We start from the raw sequence: 25,000 nt of genomic DNA on the forward strand, positions 1-25,000 counted from the left end.
TCTTTCAGTATGTTAGAGAGAGAAAGAGAGAGAGAGATAGAGAGAGTGGAGAGAAGAGAGAGATTCTTCACAAGCTCTTTTCAGTATGTTAGAGAGAGAGAGAGAGAGAGGAGAGAGAGAGAGAGAGCGAGAGAAAGAGAGAGATTCTTCACAAGCTCTTTTCAGTATGTTAGAGAGAGAAAGAGAGAGAGAGAGCGAGAGAAAGAGAGAGATTCTTCACAAGCTCTTTTCAGTATGTTAGAGAGAGAAGAGAGAGAGAGAGCAAGAGAAAGAGAGAGATTCTTCACAAGCTCTTCTCAGTATGTTAGAGAGAGAAGAGAGAGAGAGAGAGAGAGCGAGAGAAAGAGAGAGATTCTTCACAAGCTCTTCTCAGTATGTTAGAGAGAGAAGAGAGAGAGAGAGAGAGAGCGAGAGAAAGAGAGAGATTCTTCACAAGCTCTTCTCAGTATGTTAGAGAGAGAAAGAGAGAGAGAGAGAAAGAGAGCGAGAGAGAAAGAGAGAGATTCTTCACAAGCTCTTCTCAGTTTGTTAGAGAGAGAAAGAGAGAGAGAGAGAGAGAGCAAGAGAAAGAGAGAGATTCTTCACATGCTCTTCTCAGTATGTTAGAGAGAGAAAGAGGGAGAGAGAGAGAGAGCAAGAGAAAGAGAGAGATTCTTCACAAGCTCTTCTCAGTATGTTAGAGAGAGAAAGAGAGAGAGAGAGAGAGAGCAAGAGAAAGAGAGCGATTCTTCACAAGCTCTTCTCAGTATGTTAGTCTCTGCTTTATCTTATTGCGAACAACATAGACCTCTTCATCTTTTATTTATAATCTGACTTGCAAATGATAGATCATCACCAGATTACCAGTTCTGATGTCTGTCCTATTGGTGATTCTTTGAAATTAACTAAACACAAGCACTAGTGATATTATTCAGAAAAAAGCCTTACCAGCATGGAAGGCAGATGTTACATGATGATGATGATGACGACGATGACGACTCAAACAGTCCTTATCTTAAACTCTCTCAGCTTATATTTTGTCATTCAATCTACTGGAAATTGCGACCTAATAATCATTGAAATTGATTTTTTTTTTTAAAAAGAGGGAAGACGTATTTGATGGTGTAATCTTATCTACACTTGTGTGAATAAAGACTAAAATGGTCATAACTTGGAACGCCTTTGATCATCTGTATGACCAAGGGCTAAACAGCATCCTTTTCTCACTGATGGCATTCAGATCTTGCCTCATTTACTGTCTTACGTTGTCTCTCAACTCTTCATCTCTTTTCTTTAGTTCAACTTGTCTATTATTATAATTCAAGATGGTCAGTCAACAAAATTGTTAGCATTGGATGAATGTCTTTTATTAATTGCTTTGGTTCTGCTCATCCTAAATTCAAATCTTGATGAAGTTAGTTTTGTCATTTTGACCTTGATAAAATAATTTATCAATCAAGTGCAGGGATCATTTCCCCCCACTCTCTCCCTTCTATGCATGTACACTCATTGGCTATGCTGCATTGTCAGAGGGTCATGGGTAACTACTTGAAGTGTGTGTTCCTTCCTTCAAAGAAATACAGGAGGATCGATTGAAGTCTTGTAAAAGCGACATAGGTTCTATCCTCCTATATTTTCTTTTTCTACAGATGTCCTCCATTTTTTGATGACAACCCATTTGATATTTATGAAAAAATTCTTATTGGAAAAATAACATGGCCAAAAAGCATGGACCCTGTTGCAAAGTAAGTATGAAGAAATCCAACTGATTCTGTGAGTAAAGGAAGTATTGTCATAATAAAGTCATATCTTCTATTTTTATACTTATTTAGTCTTCCACCACAATTTGTATTTGCCACTTTTTTTATTTATTCAGAGTACTTTCTTTGCTCTCATTTCATTTACCACATTCTATCATTTTGGGTACTATTTTTATATCAAGGTTATGTTGTTTTTTTATATATAGCTTTTTTCGTAAGAGTGTGAGATCATGTGCCTTCTTTTTTTTTCTACATTATTTTATGTATAGCTTTCTCAGTCCTTTCTGATAACATCTTGAGCTATTTTAGGGACCCTGATGTGTTTTTTTCTCTCAAATCATCTCCCATAAAGTAGCCATTCTTTCCCTCTTGTGCTCTGTTTTATATTAATACACTCTGTTTCTTTTTAATTTCATAGTTATATGTCTTTGAGCTTTCACTTCTCTCTCCTTTCAGAGGCATGGCTTATGTAATTAAGAAATTCCCTTCATAATCAGTCACATAGATTCCAACACATCTTGAGCAAGTAACTTCTACTCTAACTTTGGTTTGAATTAAGCATTGTGAGTGAAATTGAGTAAATGAAAATTGTAGATGAAAGACTTTTAAGTAAAAGACTTAACTGGTCACCCAGTTAACAACACCATTTGGCTCTTCGGTGCCTTTAGGGAATTCCATTCTTGTGTAAGCATTCAAGTGCATGTCTCTGGGTCTTTCTCCCACTGGTCTCAAAGACCTTGCAAAAAGGACAAGAGTGCTGCCCTTCCTCATCTGACTAAGCCATAAAAACCCCATACATTGTCATTTCTTTCCTGTTTAGTACCACATCCCCTATTACTAACCCCTTTCAGTACTGGCTGTTATTTTACAGTCCTCTTTCCATATTACATCCTTTCACAGCTTCCCCTTTCCATTACTACACTCTCCTACTCCTACCCCATTTTAATACCTCATCTTCCTTTCAGTACAACATTATCCTACAGCTGTTTCTTTTCAAGACCTCATTCCTCAGTAGCTAACCCTTTTCTGTACCACATTCTGCCACATTAATAACTGTTACAACTATCTTGTATGTCAAAAGAAATAGGAGAGCCCATAGCTTTGCAAATATCTTTCGGATGATTGTCATCTAAAGATAATTATTTAAAAGAGAAAGTACAGTCTTGCGACATTTTTAGGCCATCCTTGTCTGGTGAGGTTTTGCCAGAGGATGAAAAACAAAATGAAACAAGAATATCATAAATATTTTAACGATGCATCTATTTTCCTTTTCTTTGTTAAAGCTTTATTATGTTTACTCTCACTTTACTGGATTACTTGCAGCCCTGTTGTTCTGCTTCATAAATGTTTGCTTCATCTCCTTTATCAATAAACTGATTGAAAAATGTTCTATCTACAGAGATCTAATAAAAAAGCTCCTCGTTCATGACAGGACAAGACGACTTGGAAACATGAAGGTAATTCTTCAGTTTCAATTGATTTTTGTATTTAAATAATCTTTTCTACTCTATGCAGAAGGCCCAAAATTTTGGGGGAGGGGTCCAGTCAATTAGATTGACCCCAATACACAACTGGGACTTAATTTATCGACCCTGAAAGGATGGAAGGCAAAGTTGACCTCGGCAGAATTTGAACTCAGAGTGTAAGGACGGATGAAATGTCGCAAAGCATTTAGCTTGGTATGCTAATGATGTTGCCAGTTCGTTGCCATATTCATCATCATCATTTAGCGTCCGCTTTCCATGCTAGCATGGGTTGGATGGTTCAACTGGGGTCTGGGAAGCCAGAAGGCTGCACCAGGCCCCAGTCTGATCTGGCAGTGTTTCTACAGCTGGATGCCCTTCCTAACGCCAACCAGTCCGTGAGTTTAGTGGGTGCTTTTTACGTCCCACCCGCACAGGTGCCAGACGGGGCTGGCAAACGGCCACAGACGGATGGTGCTTTTTATGTGCCACTGGCACGGGGGCCAGGCAAGGCTGGCAACGGCCACGATCGGATGGTGCTTTTTACGTGCCACCGGCATGGGGGCCAGGCGAGGTTGGCAACGGCCACGATCGGATGATGCTTTTTACGTGCCATTATTAATAATAATAATGATGATAATTATAATGATGATAATGATGTTCATATTAAATCTTATTTTGATCCAAGCATTTGAATGTTACATATTCTGTCAATTCTTTAGGAGGATGGTATCACAGAATCAACTGAGATAGGGTTTGAACCCAGAGCTGTTAACCACCAATCTAAAGAATATCATTTAGTTTTATTCCTTGTTTGTAAATCCTTTAACAGAAGTCCTGTATTCGCTGTTGTAACTTCTGTTGGAAATAATTCAGAATCTGTGTTGTGTGTTGTAGTGTGTGTGTGTGTGTGCGTGCGTGTGTGGACATTTGTACTTGCTTGCATGAGGGATTCCTTGCGCGCTCGCGTTTCAAGGGAGATAACTTTTAAGAGTTTGGAAATTTTTTAAAGCAAGTGCTTATTTATTTATTTATTTATTTATTTATTTATTTATTTATTTTGGTGTTGAAGAGAAAGTGGGAACCACAACTCATAAGTTATTGCTTACTATTATCGATTTCTGGAAATAGAATCATATAGCAAGTAATCACCAAAATATATATATTATGTTTTATTAAATGTTCATTATGAGTTACCATTTTCAGGTTATGACAAGCGACTATAAGATAGAAACTTTAAAATACTTTGTAGAAAAACAATTCGTTGCTATAATGCAAAAGTGTCGTAAGTCCAAAAGGTTGCTTTTTCAGAAAACGAAAAAATAGTTTTTTTGTACTACACTTTGACAATTTTTGACATCTTGGCATCTGAAGCAAGCTGGAGATTCAATAGTTTGACCATGTTGCTCAGACCACACACTGCAGTCTTAAAAAGAGATGTACATTCAGAGTAAGTTTATTGGATGCAGACTTGGCAGTCGTAACCTCATGTGTTCAATCCCACAGTGAGATATCTTGGGCAAGTGTCTTTTACCAGGGTCTTTGAGAGAAATTGTGTAGACAGAAACTACATGGAAACCCAATGGGTTGATTGTACCTGTAAATCAAAGCTCCAGCCTTGTCATTTATTCTCTTACTGATTTGGTGTGAAAGTTATGTTAATATCACATATGTCTGTGGAATACTCAGCCAGTTACATGTTCATTTAATGATACAGAGTAGTTCAGTTGTTCAGTTGACAAAATAGTCGAAACCAAAGACGGATCTATCATTCCTTTTTCTGAGTTCAAATTTTGCAGAGGTCAACTTTGCTTTTCATCCCTTCAGGGTCAGTAAAAGGCAGTACTTATCAAGTACTGGGATTATTGTAATTGACTTGTTTCCTCTCCTCAAAATTGCTGGCCCTGATCCTTGAAGCATGCCTGTGTTCTGATCTTGGTCACTTATATGCTATGGAAACTGGATAACTGGCTTTATGAGTCTTGAGAAAAATATTTAAAAAAAGGTACTTTCAGGTACTCAAAATTACTAAAGTTTGTAATTATGTTAGCATTCTACACCTTATGAGATAACATCTAGTCTACCACAAGGATCCATTCTTGAACCCCTGTTGTTTGTTGCATATATTAATGACATAGATGCCAACTTGAAGAATCTTACAGTATTGAAATATGCAGGTGATATCAAGCTGTACCTTGAGATAAAAAGAACAGTTTCTATATGCTGTAGATCTTTCTTGGAATCAGACCTGGACACAATGCAGCAATGGATTACTGACTGACAGCTCAAGCTGGCTGTGGACAAGTGCACCATCATGCATTTGGGAGGAAAAACCCAGCTTTTACAGACTTCCTCTACAACACCATCTTTAAGAAGTCTGCTAGTGATGTGATCTAGGTATTATTGTTAAGTAATTTGTGTTGGACAAACCACATCTCTAAAATTGTCAAGTAGGTTGAGGGTGTTTTAGCATTAATCAGTAGGAACTTTGTCAGCCGTTCTCCAGCTGTCTATTTAAAGCTATATATGGCTATGGTGCATCCACACTTAGAGTTTGCATCGCCAGTCTGGAACCTCTATCTTGCTCAGCATATCAATCTTCTAGAAACTGTTCAGAGCAGATGAACACCTGCCATCAGGCATCTACCATACTCTGAATGTCTCGCCTCCCTGGGCATGGACACATCTGGCAACTGACTTCGCAGACATCCACAAGATTATCTACCATCTTTCCAACTTCTACTTGTCTAATGCTCATGGATATGCTTACAAAATCCAAAAACAACACAGTATCCAAGACTTTTGGAAACATTCATTTCATGCTTGGAATTGCTGAAGCATGGAATAAAATACTTTAGCTTTTGGGGTCATTACAGCCTTCAAAACTTCCATGCTTTCTTAAGTTTGCCAACACCTGATGCCCCTCCGCTTTTTTTTCTAAATAACTTGTTCACTGTTCACTTCCCGTGCATATTCTGTGTTCTGTTCATGCACTTTTAGCTACACTTTTCTGATGAGTTGTAGTGCACCTGTTACCATTCCTTTTTTATTTTGTATTTTTCATGTTTTTTAAAAAAACAAATTCATTCTACTGATAGTTCATTGTTTTCACTTCAGTCTGGTGCAGAGGATGTGAAAAACCACCGATGGTTTAAAGGTATTAAATGGACTGACGTAAGGGAAAGAAAGCTGAAGGTATAAGGATGGTTTTTTTTTTATTTAAATATTTTGTAATCTACATACAAACATTAGCAAATACATGTTTGTGCACACACGCACATACGCACACACACACACACACACATGGACATACACTTATTTGTTATGATTTATAATTATGAACTTTGGTTCACTAAAATTTTATATCAGCTATGGGTTAAACCTCAGATCTGATGCTTGCCACCCTACCCACACCTTGCAGGAAAATATAATAAGGAAAAGTAAGAAATATTATATCCTAATATGTATGTGTGTGTGTGTGTGTATGTATGTAATGCATGCATACATGCATTTTCCTCTGATGAGGGCACCAACTAAACAGAGATGTTCATTGTGCTCTCATCAAAGGAAATTCGTTTTGGAAACACGGAGTTCCCTGCTTGCCAACTAGTGAACGAAAAGGGTGCAGTTAACAACAAGTTTTGGATGCAAATGGAATCAGTCAAAGGAAGATAACTCTATCTTGCCCAGAAGCAATTTCGCTCATATATATATATATATATATATATATATATCTTTTTTTTTTTTTTACCGCCCACAAGGGGTTAAACACAGAGGGGACAAACAAAGACAGACAAATGGATTAAGTCGATTACATTGACCCCAGTGCGTAACTGGTACTTAATTTATCGACCCCGAAAGGATGAAAGGCAAAGTCGACCTCGGCGGAATTTGAACTCGGAACGTAACGACAGACGAAATACGGCTACGCATTTCGCCCGGCGTGCTAACGATTCTGCCAGCTCGTCGATATATATATATATATATATATATATATATATATATGTACACACACATATATATTCTTAGATACTAAGATAAGTTTTGGCCAGAACTGGTCCAGGCCATGTCTGACTTAACACCTGGAAAAGACATTTAATGATGTTTCATATGAGTCATTCTTTGGGCACCATAGCCCATTCAAGTGAAGAGTTATTGTTTGCAGAGGTATATCTGGGTCTAGGTGGTTTACCTGGAATTTGTTGGAGATATTCATCCAGGAACTATTTGAATGTTAGTGGATCTAATTCTTCTCTTATGTGTCTTGGCAGCTCCAACAGTTCAGGGTTGAAACACCCGATGAATGTTGGATTCCATCTGACAACATCAGTTCCTCGTGGCCAAGGCTCCATTCACTTTGGTGAATGGATAAAGTACCTCCTTATAGGTGTTATTAACATACCTACTTATACATGTGTTTGTCTATATCTAAATTTATGTGTGTTCAGGTGTAAGGAGAATAGTAAAGAAGAAAACACAGCAAAAGAGAGAGAGAGAGAGAGAGAGAGAGCACAGAGCAGACAATAGTCTTCTGCATCACATGACCAAAAGAGCAGACAACCTGTCACATGATCAATGAACAAGATAAAACAACTCTGTTTACTATAAAATGTAATTCAAATGGTGGGATAAATTTTGTTCAAGTGTGGCTGTGTAGTAAGAAGCTTGCTTTTCAACAATGTGAACCCTGGTACAGCATCTTGGTCATCTTCAGCTTTAGCCCTGCTTGACTAAAGCCTTCTGAGTGGACATTCTGGTTAATGGACATTGCATTGAAAAAAGCTTGTTGTGTGTGTATGTATTTACGTATGTGTGTATATATATATGTCCAGCATTCGGGCTGTTCGGGCTTAGCCCAAGTATAAAATTAGTAAAGTGAACGTATATTTGCAAGCTGATTTAATTTCTGCCAACACTGACTTCAAGTATGTAATTTCAGCCAATAACTCAAGCTCCTTTTAATGAGCCTTGTTGCAGTTCATTTATTTTCGTTCAGCATCTGGCAATTGTCTTAGAGGTGCCCTGTGTCAAAATATATTCATAGCAGACCTTCTCTTGACATCATTCACACATGCTGACTTGGGCTCAGAAGTTACAGCCCGAGCTGTTATCTATAAACATAAAAATTAAAAGTAATTCAAATTCAATGTTTTCTTGAAACAATAAATTTCAATAGGGATTAGGATTTAAATTCCAATCTATGAAAAGTTTCCATTCTATAATATTCCTAAAGGAACGAAAAATTATCCAGCAACTCGGGCTAATACGAACAAGCCTGGCAGGTGTAAAAGATTAAAGGCACTCAGCTGTCGTTGTTTGATTGCTGTTATTCTGTGAGTCTGTGTACAAAGATCAGTTGTATTTTGCAGGGTTGCTTTATCTTTTTCCCTTAACTTAGAAATGGAGAAAGACATAGTCCTAGATATAAAAAATAAGCCATTTGGGGCTAGAAATATTGCGGAATAACATGAAATTCTGTGATGAGCCCGAGTGACGCTGATGACCTGGCATTGCTTCTGATATATATATGTGTGTGTATATATACATAAACGTATGAAATAGACCTTCTAATCAAGGGCGTTCCAACCTCAACTATCTTGTCTTTTAGGGATATGTTGGATTGACATTATGTAATACATTCTTTTTAGGATTTGTATGTGTAGTTTGTTGTTTCTGGAGGATCAAAGATAACACAAAACCCCTTCCCTAGTTGCCTGGTAGTGTATGGAATTGTTGACTAAAGTACTCAATGACTGCATAAATCGCATGTGTGTGCATATATATATATATATATATAGGTAGGCATGCTTGATTATATATGCATGTGTGAAGGGGAGGGGTGATATGAAAGACACAGGAAGACAGGCAGAGTTAATGTGAAAGAGAAAATGAAAGAGTGAAATAAATTTATTTTGATGTCACATTGCACTGAATGACAACGAACTAGAATGAGCAAGAGGAAGTGACCTGTTTGATATATATATATATATATATATTATTATTATTATTATTATTATTATCATGACATGGTAGTTAAATAAGTTTGGTATGCCTTTGCATAGGGGGAAAGATAATAAATGTATCAGGAAAAACAAAGGTGGAGATTGTCAAGTTTGTAATTCCCATCAGATTTTCTTCCGACAAATTTATGTTTGTGTTACTGTTGCAACACAAATATGAATTTACCTTTAATATCTTGCTTTGTTTTCTTCTTTTTCAGCCTCCTATTGTCCCTAAAATTAGTCATGCCGGTGATACGAATAACTTTGAAGAATATCCAGATGAAGACACAAAATTTGTAGAGGAAGCTACACCAGATGATGTTGCACTGTTTACAGACTTTTAAGAAATCTCTTCGCGTCATTGTTTGTTATTTTATTTATATTTAAATTATAATGGTGAAGAAATGACTTTCTTTTCCTTCCCTATTGATTCGTAGTCATTTCTCATTGAATTTTATTGTACAGTCCCTATTTACACTCCATCAATCTCATGTCTACAACAGATGGAACTGCTGGTAAAAGATTTACATTAAAAGCATTTAACCCTAACTGAAGATATTTCAAATAAAGATATTTCCCCCCTCTCATGCCATTGCAGTAACATATATATACAATTCTGTTAAATTCTTAAATATCTGCAAATACATTGTATCCTTTTTAAAGATACAGTTTAAACTTTTCAAATTATTCTCATTGAAATACACTATTTTAAATGAAGTTTTGTATTTTAAATATATATTAGGTATATATATATATATATATATATATATATATATATATATATATATGTATGGTGGAGATAGTTTAAAGACAATTCTTCCTGATATTTTGGGATCTTTCAGAGTATGCTATCTTCAGAGGTTATTGTTGATTTTTACTATTTCTTACTGTCATCTTGTAGTAATAGTTTCTGTTCCATCAACACGACTGTGAGGAACAAAATTCTATATAATCAAGACTGGCAGCAAATAAATTTGGAGAAGGAGAATACATTTTTGTGTGAATTTGTTGACATATTGTAACAAAACTCATCTCATTGGACAAAAACAAATCTTATAAATTATACAATCATCATGAAAAAGTAATTAATCTCAAAATTGACACCTGAAAAGGTATTTATTAACTTAATACTATTATTTATTAACTATCAATAGCATTGCCCCACACCTTCTTCTTGGTTTTATCTTCAGATGTTTATCTCATCTATTCAGTTTTAACCCTTTCGTTACCAACCCGGCTGAAACCGGTTCTGGCTCTGCAGTACAAATGTCTTGTTTTCATAAGTTTTGAATTAAAATCTTCCACCAAACCTTAGTCACAATTTATGTAACTAACATCAGCTGAATGATAACTAATTTATTTTACTAAATTCTTTGTTATATTTAAAGTAATTGAAAGAAACACAGAGCATCTAAAGGGTTAAAGTAATTTTATTTTTTTATTGTATTGTTATCTTATTCAGTAAGAAACAAAATATGCAGTTCTCTTATATTTTAGCTGTTTCCTTATATTAATTAATATTATTTTTTTTTTCTACTATATTCAAAAAGCAATTCACAAAGAGATAGAAACCAACCATTATGACATGTTAAAGATAGCTGTCTGATTACCATTAGCTTACAACTTAAATCATTTTAAAACCCACTTTTGTGACACCCAATTTTTCAGTTTAAACATGGCTTATTTTTTCATAAAACATATTTTATCTGCTAACAGTCATAATAATTTGCAGATGTTGATTATGAACTTATCTTCAGCGATTTTAGACTTTTGATATGAACATGCGTGACACCATCTCCAGTTCCATAATGCAAACGTTATATATTCCAAAGTGGTTTCTCTTATGACCCACCATCAATGTTTCAAGTGGATTTCTTTCCAAACACCCGCTTAATAATTATAAAATTATTTTACTAAATTCTTCATTATTTTCAGAATTAATTGAAACAAAGATAATGTATTTCAACACAAATATGGTAACAAAAGAGATAAAGAAAGGTTTTAAGTTCAAAACCATGTGATGTCTATTCAGTTAAAGCAAAAGTACTTCATTGAAATATGGTTACTATGTTGAATACTGTCCAAATGTAAAGTGGAAACATTTTCTTTTCTTTTTTGTTATTTTTTTTTTGCATCTTTTCTGTTTTTCACATTCCTTAAGTCTGTCTGCTTATTTAAATATCTGGTAAACATTAAAATTTTCTCTCCAAGGATGAGCTTTGCTTAAAACATCAGTACTCACGTTTCTTTATGGTATGAGAAATTATCCGAACTTGAGAACAGTTTTAGATGTTAGCAATAAAGTAGTAAGGGGTGTCTTCAGGTCCTGCTACTCCTGACCAGTAATAATATCCATATGAACAGAGTGGCTCTAGTGATAGATCTTGGCAGTAGTAACTTCCAAATCCCCACAGTTGCAGCAATAACAAATCTAGGCAGTAGTAAGGAGTATGTGAGCATAATTGCAATGTAGGCGAATTTTGGTACTATTAATGTACATATGAGTAAAGTTGCTGTAATGACAAACCTAAGCATTAGTAATGTCCATGTGAGTAGAGTTATTGTAATGACTGATTTGGTCAGTAGATACGACCATGTCACCAGAGTTACTGTAATGACCAATCTATGCAGTTGTAGTGTGCATAGGAATAAAACTCCTATTTCAAATGTTGATATAATTTTTTCCCTGATCATCTTTGATTGACAGTATATAATTTTAGAGGAATGAGATAAAAGGGTTCAAGGTTCTAACTGCTGAGGAACTTCCTTATCAAGATAGCTGTTGTCATCAGGCGTCAAGCAGTTTAATGGAGATCAAAGCTTAACCTTCAGAAAAGATAAAAATGTTGCATATCAAGTAGCTTAGATTAAATATTTCTGACAGACGAGAAACAAAATCAGATGAATTTGTCATAACAAACAACCTAGAATGAGTAACAGTTTCGGTCATAAGGTCTTCTCTTTTCTATGTGAGAGTCACAGCTATTAAGTTGGTTGCATTGCAATTTGTAAGCTTACTAAACTAGATGTAGATCTACTCCAACAAGTTGTACTTGAAAATATGTACTCTCATTAAGTTAGATGTAGCTTGAATAGAAATAGTCTTGCTAGGAAGAAAGGTAAAATCATGGTTAGAGGTGCTATAGTAAAAGTACCATGCTGGAAACGAAATATTTTTGCTGGGTGCTGAAATGCTATCTTCTTGAGTATTATACAAAGTTGCATCAGTATTTAACCAGAGTCAAATGAGTCAAATTAGGAATTCTCTTACTTTTCGCTACCCATCGATGACATTGTTGCAGAAAACCTCAAAAGAAATGTCATTGGTGCTGTTCCTCTCCTTCCAAACTAAAATAATAAAAATATCATGTGGTAAGATAATCTACCAAATTTTGGCTCTGAACATCCTTCTCTTCCTTCAGTATGGAAAAAAATAGATGCTACTCAAATACTTTCGTACTTCACATTTGTTACGCTCTTCCTCTTATATTTTTTATAATGGTCTTTTTTTTCTTTTTATTATTATTATAGTGTGTGTTTCATAACCTATCACTATTTCCGCATACAAAGTAAGAAACATCAAGTAAAACATTGCTGCATTATAATATCATAAAAAAGATCCCATTCAAGTTGGTTTTTCTTTCTTTATTTATGTGGTTTAGTCAGGAGGTAGAGGGCTACGGTTATGACCCCTGTAGGTCTTCTGGTGAAACTAATGAGGTTTATGCGTGGAGAAAAAATGAAGGATGAAAGAGAAATCCAGGGCTTCTTGGTTAGAGACACTCTTCTTGTGAAGTAAATGGCACAGTTAGTAGAGTGGGTCATGACAGATAGGGGGGGGGAGACAAAGTATGAACGACAAGAGGAACAGAGAAATGGGGGAACATGGCAGATTATGTTGTGAAAATACAGTTACCTCCTTGAGATCATCAGAAGTTGTGAGGCTTACCATTAATAGAAACTTTGAAAGTTTTTATTGCATGTTGTCCAAGACTAGGGAAAATGAGGTCCATTGTTTCCTTTGGTAAGATCAATGATTCTGTCTTTCTTCTGTTGAAGAAGACAAATTGAATATGTATTCTCCTATTAGATAATATTTTCAAGGTCTCTGTTTATGATCTGAAGTGTATAGGTTGCATTTGAATGGCGTGAGTATGTGGAAAGCAAGGGCAAAGTGAAAAGTGTTATTCATGTTCGAGGGAGCAAGATTATTTGAGGTGTTTTATTGAATAGTTTGTTTATGTACAGGTGAAAGAATTTGGGTAGCATAAATGAACTGAACCAGAGTTCAAGGAAACCCTCACCAACAGAAATGGTCTCCCAAGGAACTTCTTACTCAAAAGATGTAAGACAGACAATTTAGCCAGACACATTTCATAAAGTGCTGTGACATTGTTTTACTCTATTTTTCAAGAACAAAGGATAGGACCACTGGTGAGTGATTTAGGAAAGAAATTCTCCAAAAGAGTTCGCTCTATGTCAGCCATGCCAGTTGTAATTGAAGAGAGAGAAAAGTTGAAGGTGTAAAGGTGATTGTTAATGATTGTTTCCATCATTTTTGAGAGGTTTCAAGTAAAAGTGATGTTGCACTGAGGCAGGATTCCAAAGATCAGGGCAGAATTCTTTTAGTGAGAGAGAGAGAAAGGTTGAAAAGTTTCATGAAAGTACAGGAAAGAGAAAGAAAGGTTGAAAAGTTTCATGAAAGTACAGGAAAGAGAGAAAGGTTGAAAAGTTTCATGAAAGTACAGGAAAGAGAGAGAAAGGTTGAAAAGTTTCATGAAAGTACAGGATAAGTGTAGGAAACACTGAGAACAATGGAAAGGATTGTTGGTTTAAAGTGAACTAAGATGTTTCCACATGGTGGAGTGGAGAAAGGTTTGGTGGAGTTTTACTTAGTGTGTACAATGTTGAACTGGATGCAGACATAGAAGCTTTCTCTTTAGGAGACATCATGCTTAAGGAGTAGTGGGAGGAAGGATTCTGAATAGTTGGTGGAAACCTTGGAAGAGATAAAAAAAAAATAAGGCTAGTTGCACTTTAAGAGGTTATCATTATGTAAGGTTGTCTTTTGTTTTATGGATGGTTGTCTTTCAGGATTTCTAGTGGCAGGTAAAATCCACCCAATTTGAAATGGTGAGTGGGATTTTTTCTTCCTAATACGAGGGATAGTATATAACTGGTAGAGCTTCAGTCAGTTAGTGCCATAGGGTTTAAATGGTTGAGGGCATCTCTCCAATTCAGGTGAACACATTAGATATACACAAACATATAATGGGTTTTTACACAGTTTGCATCTACCAAATTTAACTCAAAACTCTCAGTAGTTAATCCAAGGCAATAATGAATGAGTTGTGCCGTGGGATCAAGCTTAGAACTATTCTGTTAACTTGGTTTTGAAGCAAACTTCTAAAGCACACAACTATGCCTGAATGTTTAGGGCTAGGGTGAAGGTAACTTATTGGGAACGAAGATTATTTACAAACTAATGAGCAGCTGAAGGTTAGCTAACAAATGGGTGGCTGGTGATGTGGAGGAGCATCAAAAAGTGGTGTAGGTATAACTTTTGGGACTAAGATTTAAGTTAAAGATGGTTTTATTAGAAGAATGGGGTAAATAATTTAAGTTAAAAGCCAAGAAAATCAATAACTTTGGTGTAAAATAATTGGAAAAGAAAAACATGATAGATTCAAAATGTGATTTGTCAACTGTAGAAATATGAAGAGAACTTAGACTCACCATTGAACTGTTCAGTAATTTCATGCTAAAAGTGAGTTGATTGAATGCAGCTCATTGGGGACATGATTCAAGAGAAGAAACACTGGAGTGGGATCATGTTGTAATGTTCTAGTTTTAGCTTTCTGCAGACTAATGAACTGTTTTCCTTTTGCAGGATATCTATTTACATCTAGTAAAACTAGATCAGTTGGGTGTTGCGGTATATTGGCTGGTGATTAAATACTACATCAATGACAGGAACTGTCCCCTCGACTTTCAGTCTTAGAGCTTGTATTTTAATAACTCAACCGACTGAAACTTTTCATTTGATTTGTGCTCCTCACTCTGCCCGGTTTTAGCCAAACATTAAACACTCAACAGCTGGGTTCATGTAGCTTCAGCACTGTGTATATTGTGGAATTGAAAAATATATTTTGTTGATTTGCTATGCATCAGCATATAACTCTGGTATAAACTCTGCTATCTTGTTCTATGCCAGTATCGTATCTCATCTGAAACTGGACCAAAGCATATGCTCCTATGGTTTGTAATGATTCTGGGAAATACTTTACTTATAACAACCTGCAAATGATGCTAAAATTCAGTGGAAAGGAGTCTTTTGTCTGGGGTTGATAAAATGAAGACCAGCCACCAACTATTCGACTATCCCCTCCCTTAAAGCTAATGACCTTGTAGTTTCCCAATAAAGTTAACTTTTCCTTCTTTCTCAGGTGATTGGTAAACTAAGTACCAGTCAAGTGGTTTCAGTGCCTTCACCTTTATCCCAAATCTGTGGCCTTCTGCCTATGTCAGAAACCATTCTTATTTATTTCTTATCAAGATGGTTAGCTGGCAGAATCGTTAGCAGGTCAGACAAAATGTTTCAGATTCTGCCAAGGTGAACTTTGCCTTTCATCCTTTTGTGGTTGATAAAATAAGAACCAGTTGAGCATGAGGGGTGGGGGTGGGGGGGGGGTCAATGTAATTGACTAGCCCCCCCCCCTCCCCCCCAAAATTTCAGGCCTTGTGTCTAAATTAAAAAGGATTATTTTTTTCTTATCAATGCAGGATATGAAAAGAAAAAAAAAGACTGAAATGGTTTTTTGTTTGTTCTTTTAGCACAATCTTTGTATATTGAATTCATCTGTTTACTATTCTGGCAGTTAAATGGTTAAACTGATTTTCAGGAACAAGAGGTTTTCCACAACTGAGATTATAATAAAAGCCTATTTCTGCTCATTCCTTAAAAACTTGTAAAACATGGATCACTGAAATTTTATTTTTTGTTGGTACCTGTAAATGTATCAAAATGTGCAGCCAATGTAAACATATTTGCATATAAGTTTTCTAAAGTGTATTAAAAGTTATACAATATTTATTGATAATAAAAATGTTTAAAATCATTTCCTTTTATAATATGTATATTTTAATTAAATTTATCCCATGTTTAAATTAAGGAAGTACTTTTAAATATATCAACCCTTTAGCATTTAAATTGGCCCCCATATCCAGCCCAAATATTCTCCATTTCATGTTCAAACCCGCCAGATCTGGCCTCTTACATCTACCCTACAATGTCAAATAATCACATCACTGAAATATCGAAACTATGAGATAATGCCTCATTAATTCAAAACATTGTTAATAAAAAAGCATTACATTTAACAGAGTAATCTGAATTCTAAAGGGTTAAGTCAGCTTACATTTTTAGTGTGTGTGTGTGTATATTTATGTATGTGTGCTCATTCTCTGTACTTTGTGTGTGACCTCAGATTCATATGTACATACACCCACATCTTTGTTTCATAGATTTAATTAATCAGATATTAGCGAAGGTGTGTGGCTCAGTGGTTCGAGGATTGGGCTTACAGTTGTGAGATTGTGATTTCGATGTCCTGGACTGAGCTGTGTGTTGTGTTCTTGAGCAAGACTCTTCATTTCATGTTGCTCCAGTTCACTCAGCTGTAGAAATGAGTTGCGGCGTCACAGGTGCCAAGCTGTATCGACCTTTACCTTTTCCTTGGATAACATTGGTGGCATGGAGAGGGGAGGCCGGTATGCATGGGCGACTGCTGGTCTTCCATTAGCAACCTTGCCTGGACTTGTACCCAGGAAGGTAACTTTCTAGGTGCAATCCCATGGTCAGTCATGACCAAAGAGGGCCTTTACTTTTTATATTGCTTTTTTTTTTTTAAAGTCCTGCAACATTAAACGTTTTCAATGTATTTGCTTATGCAGGAGCAATTATTAACGAGTGTCTTCTGAGAGAAAATATGTCAACATTATCTAAAGCTTGTTTTTTCATATCTTCACATCTGATATGCAGCCATCACCTGAAAAGTGGCTATTTTTAAGAATTTCACTGAATTTGGTTGACATATTTTTACAACATTCATGTTTATATTATTTTATTTTAATCTTTTTCTCTCTTTCTTTTTTGTTTTATCAAACACCTGAAATTTTCAAACAGTGTATGAGATTTTTTTGAACTAATATTTTTCCAGGCTAAGGCAAGGAGCTAGCAGAATCATTAGCATACTAGGCAAAATGCTTAGTGGTATTTCATCCATCTTTACATTCTGAGTCCAAATTTCACTGACATTGACTTTGACTTTCATTGTTTCAGGCTTGATAAAAGAAGTACCAGTTGAACACTGGGGTCAATGAATTTGACTACCCCTCCCCACTCGAAATTGCTGTCCTTGTGTCAAAATTTGATATCAATATTTTTCCAGACTTTTCTGTATAATAGCTCCTTGTTATCTTTCTACTACTTTTATAGTCTATGAGGTTTTAATTATTGAGAGTATCTCATTGTTCTTTATATGTAAATTTTCCATGCTGGCATGGTCTATTGTACAGCATTCCACACTGGATTGATTTGGACACTATGTCAAAGAAACTTCTATTTTCAGTACACAGAACTTTTACATCCATCGCTCATGATACTTTCTCATCAGATGTCCTTACCAGCAAAGTCAATACATATTAACTGGTACCATTGGTAGCCAGCTAGTTTCTCAACACCTTTATGCTCTAAATCAAGTGGTTCTCAGCCGTGGTCCATATAAAAGTTTTGGGGGTACACACAAGAAAAATAGTAAACTGGGAACCCACAATAGTATATTAAGGGTCCATGAAAGAATTTTTCCTTTAGATCAACGGTTCTCAACAGGGGTTGATATAAGATCTCTTGTTAAAGTTTATGTGCAATAAATTAGTTATATGTCTGCAGTACAAAAGATATTTTAATACAATTTCCAATGATATTTAATTGTAAAAAATATATTAGGTCTTTTTAAAACACCAAATGACTATGAAGGCCTAGTAGAGTTAAATAAAAATCAAATTGTCAAAAAATGGTTTAAGTGTGTTTTGTGCAAGAAACAGCTAGATTTCTTTCTCAAATGTTTTATATAATTCAACCTATACAAGTTAATGTGTGGAAAGTAAAATAGAAATGTTGAAATAAGTGTCTTTAAAACTAGTTTTTAAACATCAAATAGCAATGGGGGTCCATTAGAGTAAAGCAGCAATGAATAGGGTCCATAGGTTAAAAACAGTTGAGAACAATGGTTCTAGATTCTAAGGAAGTTAACAGGTCACATGCATACCTGACTCATTTTTCTTCACAGTCCTCACAGATCTGTCCATATTTCACTACCATGCTGAATCACACTCCTTAAACAAGTTCCTTGCAATCTACTTTTTGCATTGTTGAGAGAAACCATTTGCTTTCAACAGAGATAAGGACTTTCTGAATTACTTTTACTTCTAATAACTATATTTTCATTACAATTGTCCTCCAGTATTATTCAGATAATAGTAGTTATTGATTATATTTAGTGAGTCAGCTGAATGTTTCGTGGACTTCATTTCATCGGTACTTCTACTGCAAACTACTCTGATATTTATCTTATCTGAAGTCCTAATTCTCTGTCAGATTTGTGCCAAGTCGGGTGGTAGAAAAAGAAACTACAGTTAAATTGCTTTGTTAGCATCTGGTAAATAAGGAAGTTTATTAGAATGATGCATCTAGAAACTTCAGAGTTACCATTTAACTAACATCACTCTTCTGTGAGCGAGTCATTCCAATCTCCAATGTTTGTTGTTTCAAATTACAGTCAATTATCTTTGGAAGTGGAAGTGTTTGGGATTTTGAATTCTTCCTAGTTCAGAAGACTGTATAATTACATTTTTAAAAGTGGAGAGCTTGGTGACAAAACCCTAGTCCAAGCACATTGTTCATTTACATTTCATAATACATCTCATTTAACTAACATCACTCTTCTGTGAGCGAGTCATTCCAAGAAGGCAGACATCATTCTGGTACTTGTTCAGTTTTGCTTTAGGTTCTATTTTTACTTCAGCTTGTCAATCACATAAACACAATACTTGCATTTTATCCTTACCCATGACATCCTATTTTGGGTTTTTTTTTTCTAAATCTTTCCAAGAATTTTAAGGAATTTTCCTCATGGTGCTTCTCATACCCAAAAGGATATTGGTTTTCAGATTTACAGATAAAGGGTTATCAGCTGTTTTAAGTTTGTTATTCCTCTCTGCAGTATAACCAGCAATTCTGGTTCTGACTCAAATCTGGATCATTACGTTTTTTACAGGTAAAGAAAATATTCTCTTTATTCACATATTATCAAAGACTTTCTGTCACTTTACATGCTACAGTCTCTAAAATGAAAACCAAATAGATTCAAGAGTCCTGCAAACTTTCAGTAAAAATGTTATGAAATGTTATGAAAAAGATGTTGATGAAATATTATTTACTTAAACTTTATAACCGTCACTCCATCAGTTCTAATTGACGAGGGTTCTAATTGATCCGATCAACTGAACAACCTGCTTATGAAATAAACGAACAAGTGGCCGAGCACTTCACAGACACATGTGGACCCTTAACATAATTCTCATGAAGATTCAGTGTGACACCCAGAATATGACAAGGCTGGCCCCTTGAAATTACTGGTACAACTCATTTTTTCCAGCTGAGTGGACTGGAGCAGTGTGGAATAAAGTGTCTTGCTCAAGGACATAATGTACTGACAGGAATCAAACTTATGATCATAAGCCACTAATCCCCTATCCACTAATCCACATATACACTTTACTTAAACTAACACACCTAGTATAGGTGCAGGAGTGGCTGTGTGGTAAGTAGCTTGCTAACCAACCACATGGTTCCGGGTTCAGTCTCACTGCGTGGCATCTTGGGCAAGTGTCTTCTGCTATAGCCCCGGGCCGACCAATGCCTTGTGAGTGGATTTCGTTGACAGAAACTGAAAGAAGCCTGTCGTATATATATGTATATATATATATATATATATATATATGTATGTGTGTGTGTGTGTCTGTGTTTGTCCCCCCCCCCAAAATCGCTTGACAACTGATGCTGGTGTGTTTACGTCCCCATCTCTAAGCGGTTCGGCAAAAGAGACCAATAGAATAAGTACTGGGCTTACAAAGAATAAGTCCTGGTGTCGATTTGCTCGACTAAAGGCGGTGCTCCAGCATGACCGCCGTCAAATGACTGAAACAAGTAAAAGAGTATACCTTGACTGATTCTTGCTGTACTGAGTCATGGATTTGCTTCTCTGCCACAACTACACGAATGCTGAAATAAAGCTGGCTTAAAGTTACTCAGCTGTACAATAACAACAGCTTCTGTTGCACATCTCACTTTGTACACACATTACTTCTCTCATTGTGCATGCCACAACCTTACTCGTATCCCATTTCGTTTTGTGATGGTTGTGTAGGAAAAAGTTTGCTTCCCAATCACATTGGTTTTAGATTCAATTCCAGTCATGGCACCTTCGAGAAGTTGGCCCAGGGCCAACTAAACCCTTATGAGTGGATTCAGTTGTTGGAAACTAAAAGAAGTGTGTGTGTGTATATATATATATATATATATACCGTCCCACCCATGCCAGCATGGAAGGTGGATGTTAAATGATGATGATGATGATATATAGATGTGTGTGTGTGTGTGCACTTGGCTTAGTGGTTAGGGTGTTGCATTTACGATTGTGAGATCATGATTTCAATTCCTAGACTGGGTGGTGCATTGTGTTCATGAACAAAACACTTCATCTCCCGTTGCTTTGCAATCACTTCAACACCTGATGCGTGGTACACCTGGGTGCACCTGTTCAGACAATGTCGATTCGATGAAGAGAGAGTGAACTAATGTGTGGCATGACCATTTAATCACTATAAACGAATCACCTGTGCAGGTTGCTTGGCAAAAGCTGAATGCTAATACGTCGTCTTTGATGGGACAGTCCATCATATTTGTTGGGGGGGGGGTAGGAGAAGGAGTTTGTGTTTGTACCCACCTCTTACACTGCTTGGCAACCAGTGTTGATATGTGTACATCCTTCTAAGTTAGTGGTTTGGCAAAAGAAATAGAATAAGTACTAGACTTTAAAAAAATAGGCAGTAGGGTTAATATGACTAAAATTCTTTAAGATATTGCTCCAGTATGGTCACATTTCAATAAAGTAAAGGATGTAAGATAAAAAATAAAGAAGAAAAATATCTTTAATTTTTTTTTTATCAGTTAAGAATTTTAATGCCAAAAAAAAAAAAAGAAAATGACAATACACATTGACGCTTTGCATGCCAGTTAAACATGAAAAGTTAGTCCACATATGGTCCTTTTAGGACACATGGAACCCAAAATTTGTTCCTGTCTAGCCAAGACAAGAAAAGGCTTAACATGGAACAGAAAAAAAAAAAAGATACACATAAAAATAATGTTTAAAAAAATGGAAGAAAAAATAGTAAAATCTTTATTAAACAAGGAGGAAAGCTTTTAGTGTATGTTTTACAGTTAAAATATGTTTGCAGTCAGTTTTATTTCACTCAGCAGTTGGACTTACATTGCCTCTTATTTAGTTTTGGTTGCTACATAAGGGAGTGTGTGTGTTTGTTGGGAATCAGTATATTTAACAGGACACATAGCAATGTTTTTTATATCAATCAGACATATTAAGATTTTAATTTATTAATCTGAAATATTTTTCTCTTTTCCTTCCTTCTTGTAGAGTTTTGTAAAGATGACAACTGCTGGGAGAGAATATATCCCAGTGATAAAAATTTAGGGAGCTACTTTTGTAACTTCAGCTCACTAATACAGTACAAAATGCAAAGACTACTTTTTATGTCCATTATCCTATGACAGTGATGTCTTAAGGGTGCACCTTCTTGTTGTCCTTCTATAACCTCCTAGATATAATTGGCTGAGATACGAGACACCTCTTCAAATGTCTTCATATTCTATTAGATTATAAAAGAACTATTATTAGCTTTGAAAAACTCAGTTATATTCAGGGAATTATAAAGATAACCTGGAGAGTATTTACTGGTTGTTATTTTAAAATCCTCAAAACTATTTTCAGTGACATGCCAGTAGTTGTATTTATTTAGGCAAAAGGCCAAAAACATTTAGCGTGGGATAAGTCAATACTGTAGACCTCAGTATTTTCACTGGTACTTTATTTCATCAATTCTGGAGGGATGAAAGACAAAGCTGACCTTGGCAGGATTTGAACTCAGAATATATAGAGCCAGAACAAATAATGCAAAGCATTGTTTTTCTGATACTCAAATGGTTTTGCTAGCTAATTGCTTTCTAAATGCAAGGTCAGCAGTTTAGAAGGGGAGAGGGCAGATAAATATCAACTCCAGTAGAGACTAGTACTTTATTTTATTGGCTCTGAAAAGATAAAAGGCAAAATTGACCTCAGTGTGATTTGAACTCAGGATGTAAAGGGTTACATGATATACTGCAAAGTATCTTTCATAATGATTCTGCCAGTTTGTTGCCCTCATTATGATAATTGTTTCTAATCCAGGCAGAAGGCTAACACTTCTGAGGGACTGGCTAAGTCCACTTACAATGTCTCAAGTGTTGGTTTGAATTATAAAGCAGTGGTGGCCATTTAACACCTGATGGTCACAACAACATTGGATGGTCTATGGAAATTCTATCAGTTTATTAGCAGTGCATCTGAAGCATTATGGTTAGTTGTGTTGCTTCAAGAAGAATCTTCACATCTTTGGTCAAATGAGTCTTGTCTATTCCAAGGAGGTCTTCACTTTATTTAGTTGAAAAAGTTGTAAAAGTTCATTTCAGACAAACCTGATATAACAAAGTTAAGTTTCCCTATAACTGAGTCCGAAGCAATATTAAATCAGTTAAACAATAATAACCTACCTATTATGCATTTTATAGAGAGAATAAATGACAGAACCAGTAAAAGTGTTCAAGGGAGGCTACTACAGTTTAAAGAAGGGAGATAACTTAATGTATTTTCGTTTATATATTTAAATTTCGCTGTGGGTTTTCCTACTCCAGATAATCGACTACGAATCTGTTATAGTTATTGCTTCGTACAAGAAGCAAGATGTTAAACATACAAAAACCAAAAAGAAGAAAACGTAAAAAGGTCTTTACAACAGTATAACAGTTATTATCATAAAGGCAATTCTGTATAGGAAAAATATTGTTTCATTTGTCTTTTTCAAAACCTGTAATTACACTACAAGTGTAATAATTAGAGCTACAATAATGTTGCTGGCTGTGTTGATGAAGTAACTTATTTATCGACGTTGTATTTGGTATTAGGGTAAGAAATGAAATTGTGCCAGACATACACATAGAAAATAACTGAACATCTGGTGAAGTGAATATAAATATATTATCGCGAATATGAGTAATTTATAATTAACATGAATGCAGCAAGGTATCTATATTATGAAATGAATAGTGTTTAAAGAAAGAATGGTACATCATAAAATCTGAAATGGGGTTTAGAAATATCATATATTGATATCCTTTGAAAGATATATTTAAATTCTATGTAAAAATATACCCAAAAGTAAATCTATTTATTTCTTACATTTTTTCTTCTTTCTGCTTTGTTTTGCTTTCCCAGCAACACTTACATATTTCTGCTGTGTCAACAAATATAACTCCTTTTTAGTACATAATAAAATACAGGTTTAATTAAGGTAATATTTGCTGTGATAAACTTTGAGCACGTACTTATTGCTTTTGTCATAAAAAAAATAAAGAGGAAAAAAAAAGACAAGCAGGAAATGCATAATACATAGTAACAAAGCAAACCGTGTCTATTGTCTAATTTAGCACTAAAGTGAACATAACTGAAGTGGTCTAATATTTGTAGTCACAGTCCTTGTCTAAAGAAGGCAGCTGATGTTTACATAAGCCACATTTTCTTATATTATCTCTGATCTATTGATTCAGAAGAGAAAAAAGTTTAATAAAAAATAAAAATAACAAATCATTTTTTTCACAATCTCTCAGCAAACCCGTGTTTTACCTTCATTTGAGAAATCTAAGATTACAGGTGTATAGATAGATCTATACAGGTGTATAGACAGATCTTCTCGTGTGTGAATCTTATGAATTCTCCAAAAAGAAGGATTTTATTGCATTTGATTTATTGAAGGTTGTTATTATTTTTAAGTAACAGTAAAAGCCAAAAAGGATTTTGACTTTGCATTCTTCTGTCCTGTGTCCTCATGATTCATTGCTGTAAACAAAGGGATTTTTTTTCACTCATTTCAAGTTCAGAACAAAGGGTTCAGTAGAAAATGGGAAGGCAAAAGATTATATTCTTTCCATTGCGTTGTGCAACTCAATCTGACTGCTTAATAGAAAAATAAAGAGGAAGGAAAATATGGCAGCTGAGAGATGAAGAGTGAGAGATCAAGGGGAAATGTTAATAATGACATATCACATAATGAAGATAATGAATGTAGGTGATGTAGGTAGCTGCTGGATTTAGATAGGAATGTATAGAGGAGTCAAAGAAGGAGAGATGAAAGTAAGAATATTATGAGATAGAAGCTGTAAAAGCTGGAATACTTGTTCAGATGATGAACATCAATTTCATGTTTCATTTAAGAAATGAGTACATTAAAATAAATGAAGTTGAAAAAATATATATATAGTTTTTGAAGAATAAAAGGAACAAAAAAACAGTCAGCAATTAATAAGATGAGGAATCCAGAGCAAATTAAATGTGGAAAAAAA

The 25,000-nt window shown here is 35.3% G+C and overlaps 1 protein-coding gene and 1 long non-coding RNA gene across 2 annotated transcripts in view; both read left to right on the forward strand.

The window, feature by feature from the left end:
• Positions 1-10,192, forward strand: part of LOC115209781 (cAMP-dependent protein kinase catalytic subunit PRKX) — a gene marked incomplete at its 5' end in the record, with an annotated part of 31,867 nt that extends 21,675 nt beyond the window's left edge. Inside the window, 4 exons of the mRNA XM_029778299.2 lie at positions 1,629-1,724; positions 3,139-3,196; positions 6,320-6,397; positions 9,423-10,192. Of these exons, the coding sequence (XP_029634159.2) occupies positions 1,629-1,724; positions 3,139-3,196; positions 6,320-6,397; positions 9,423-9,548 (358 nt within the window). The remainder of the gene's footprint in view (positions 1-1,628; positions 1,725-3,138; positions 3,197-6,319; positions 6,398-9,422) is intronic.
• A 431-nt stretch (positions 10,193-10,623) lies between these two features.
• On the forward strand, positions 10,624-14,880 carry LOC118762656. The gene is made up of 2 exons (XR_004998423.1): positions 10,624-13,889; positions 13,928-14,880. It is a non-coding gene; the product is annotated as an uncharacterized LOC118762656 (long non-coding RNA).
• Positions 14,881-25,000: the final 10,120 nt, after the last annotated feature.

The sequence above is a fragment of the Octopus sinensis genome, linkage group LG3 (genome assembly GCF_006345805.1).
Source record: "Octopus sinensis linkage group LG3, ASM634580v1, whole genome shotgun sequence".
NCBI classification, from domain to species: domain Eukaryota; kingdom Metazoa; phylum Mollusca; class Cephalopoda; order Octopoda; family Octopodidae; genus Octopus; species Octopus sinensis.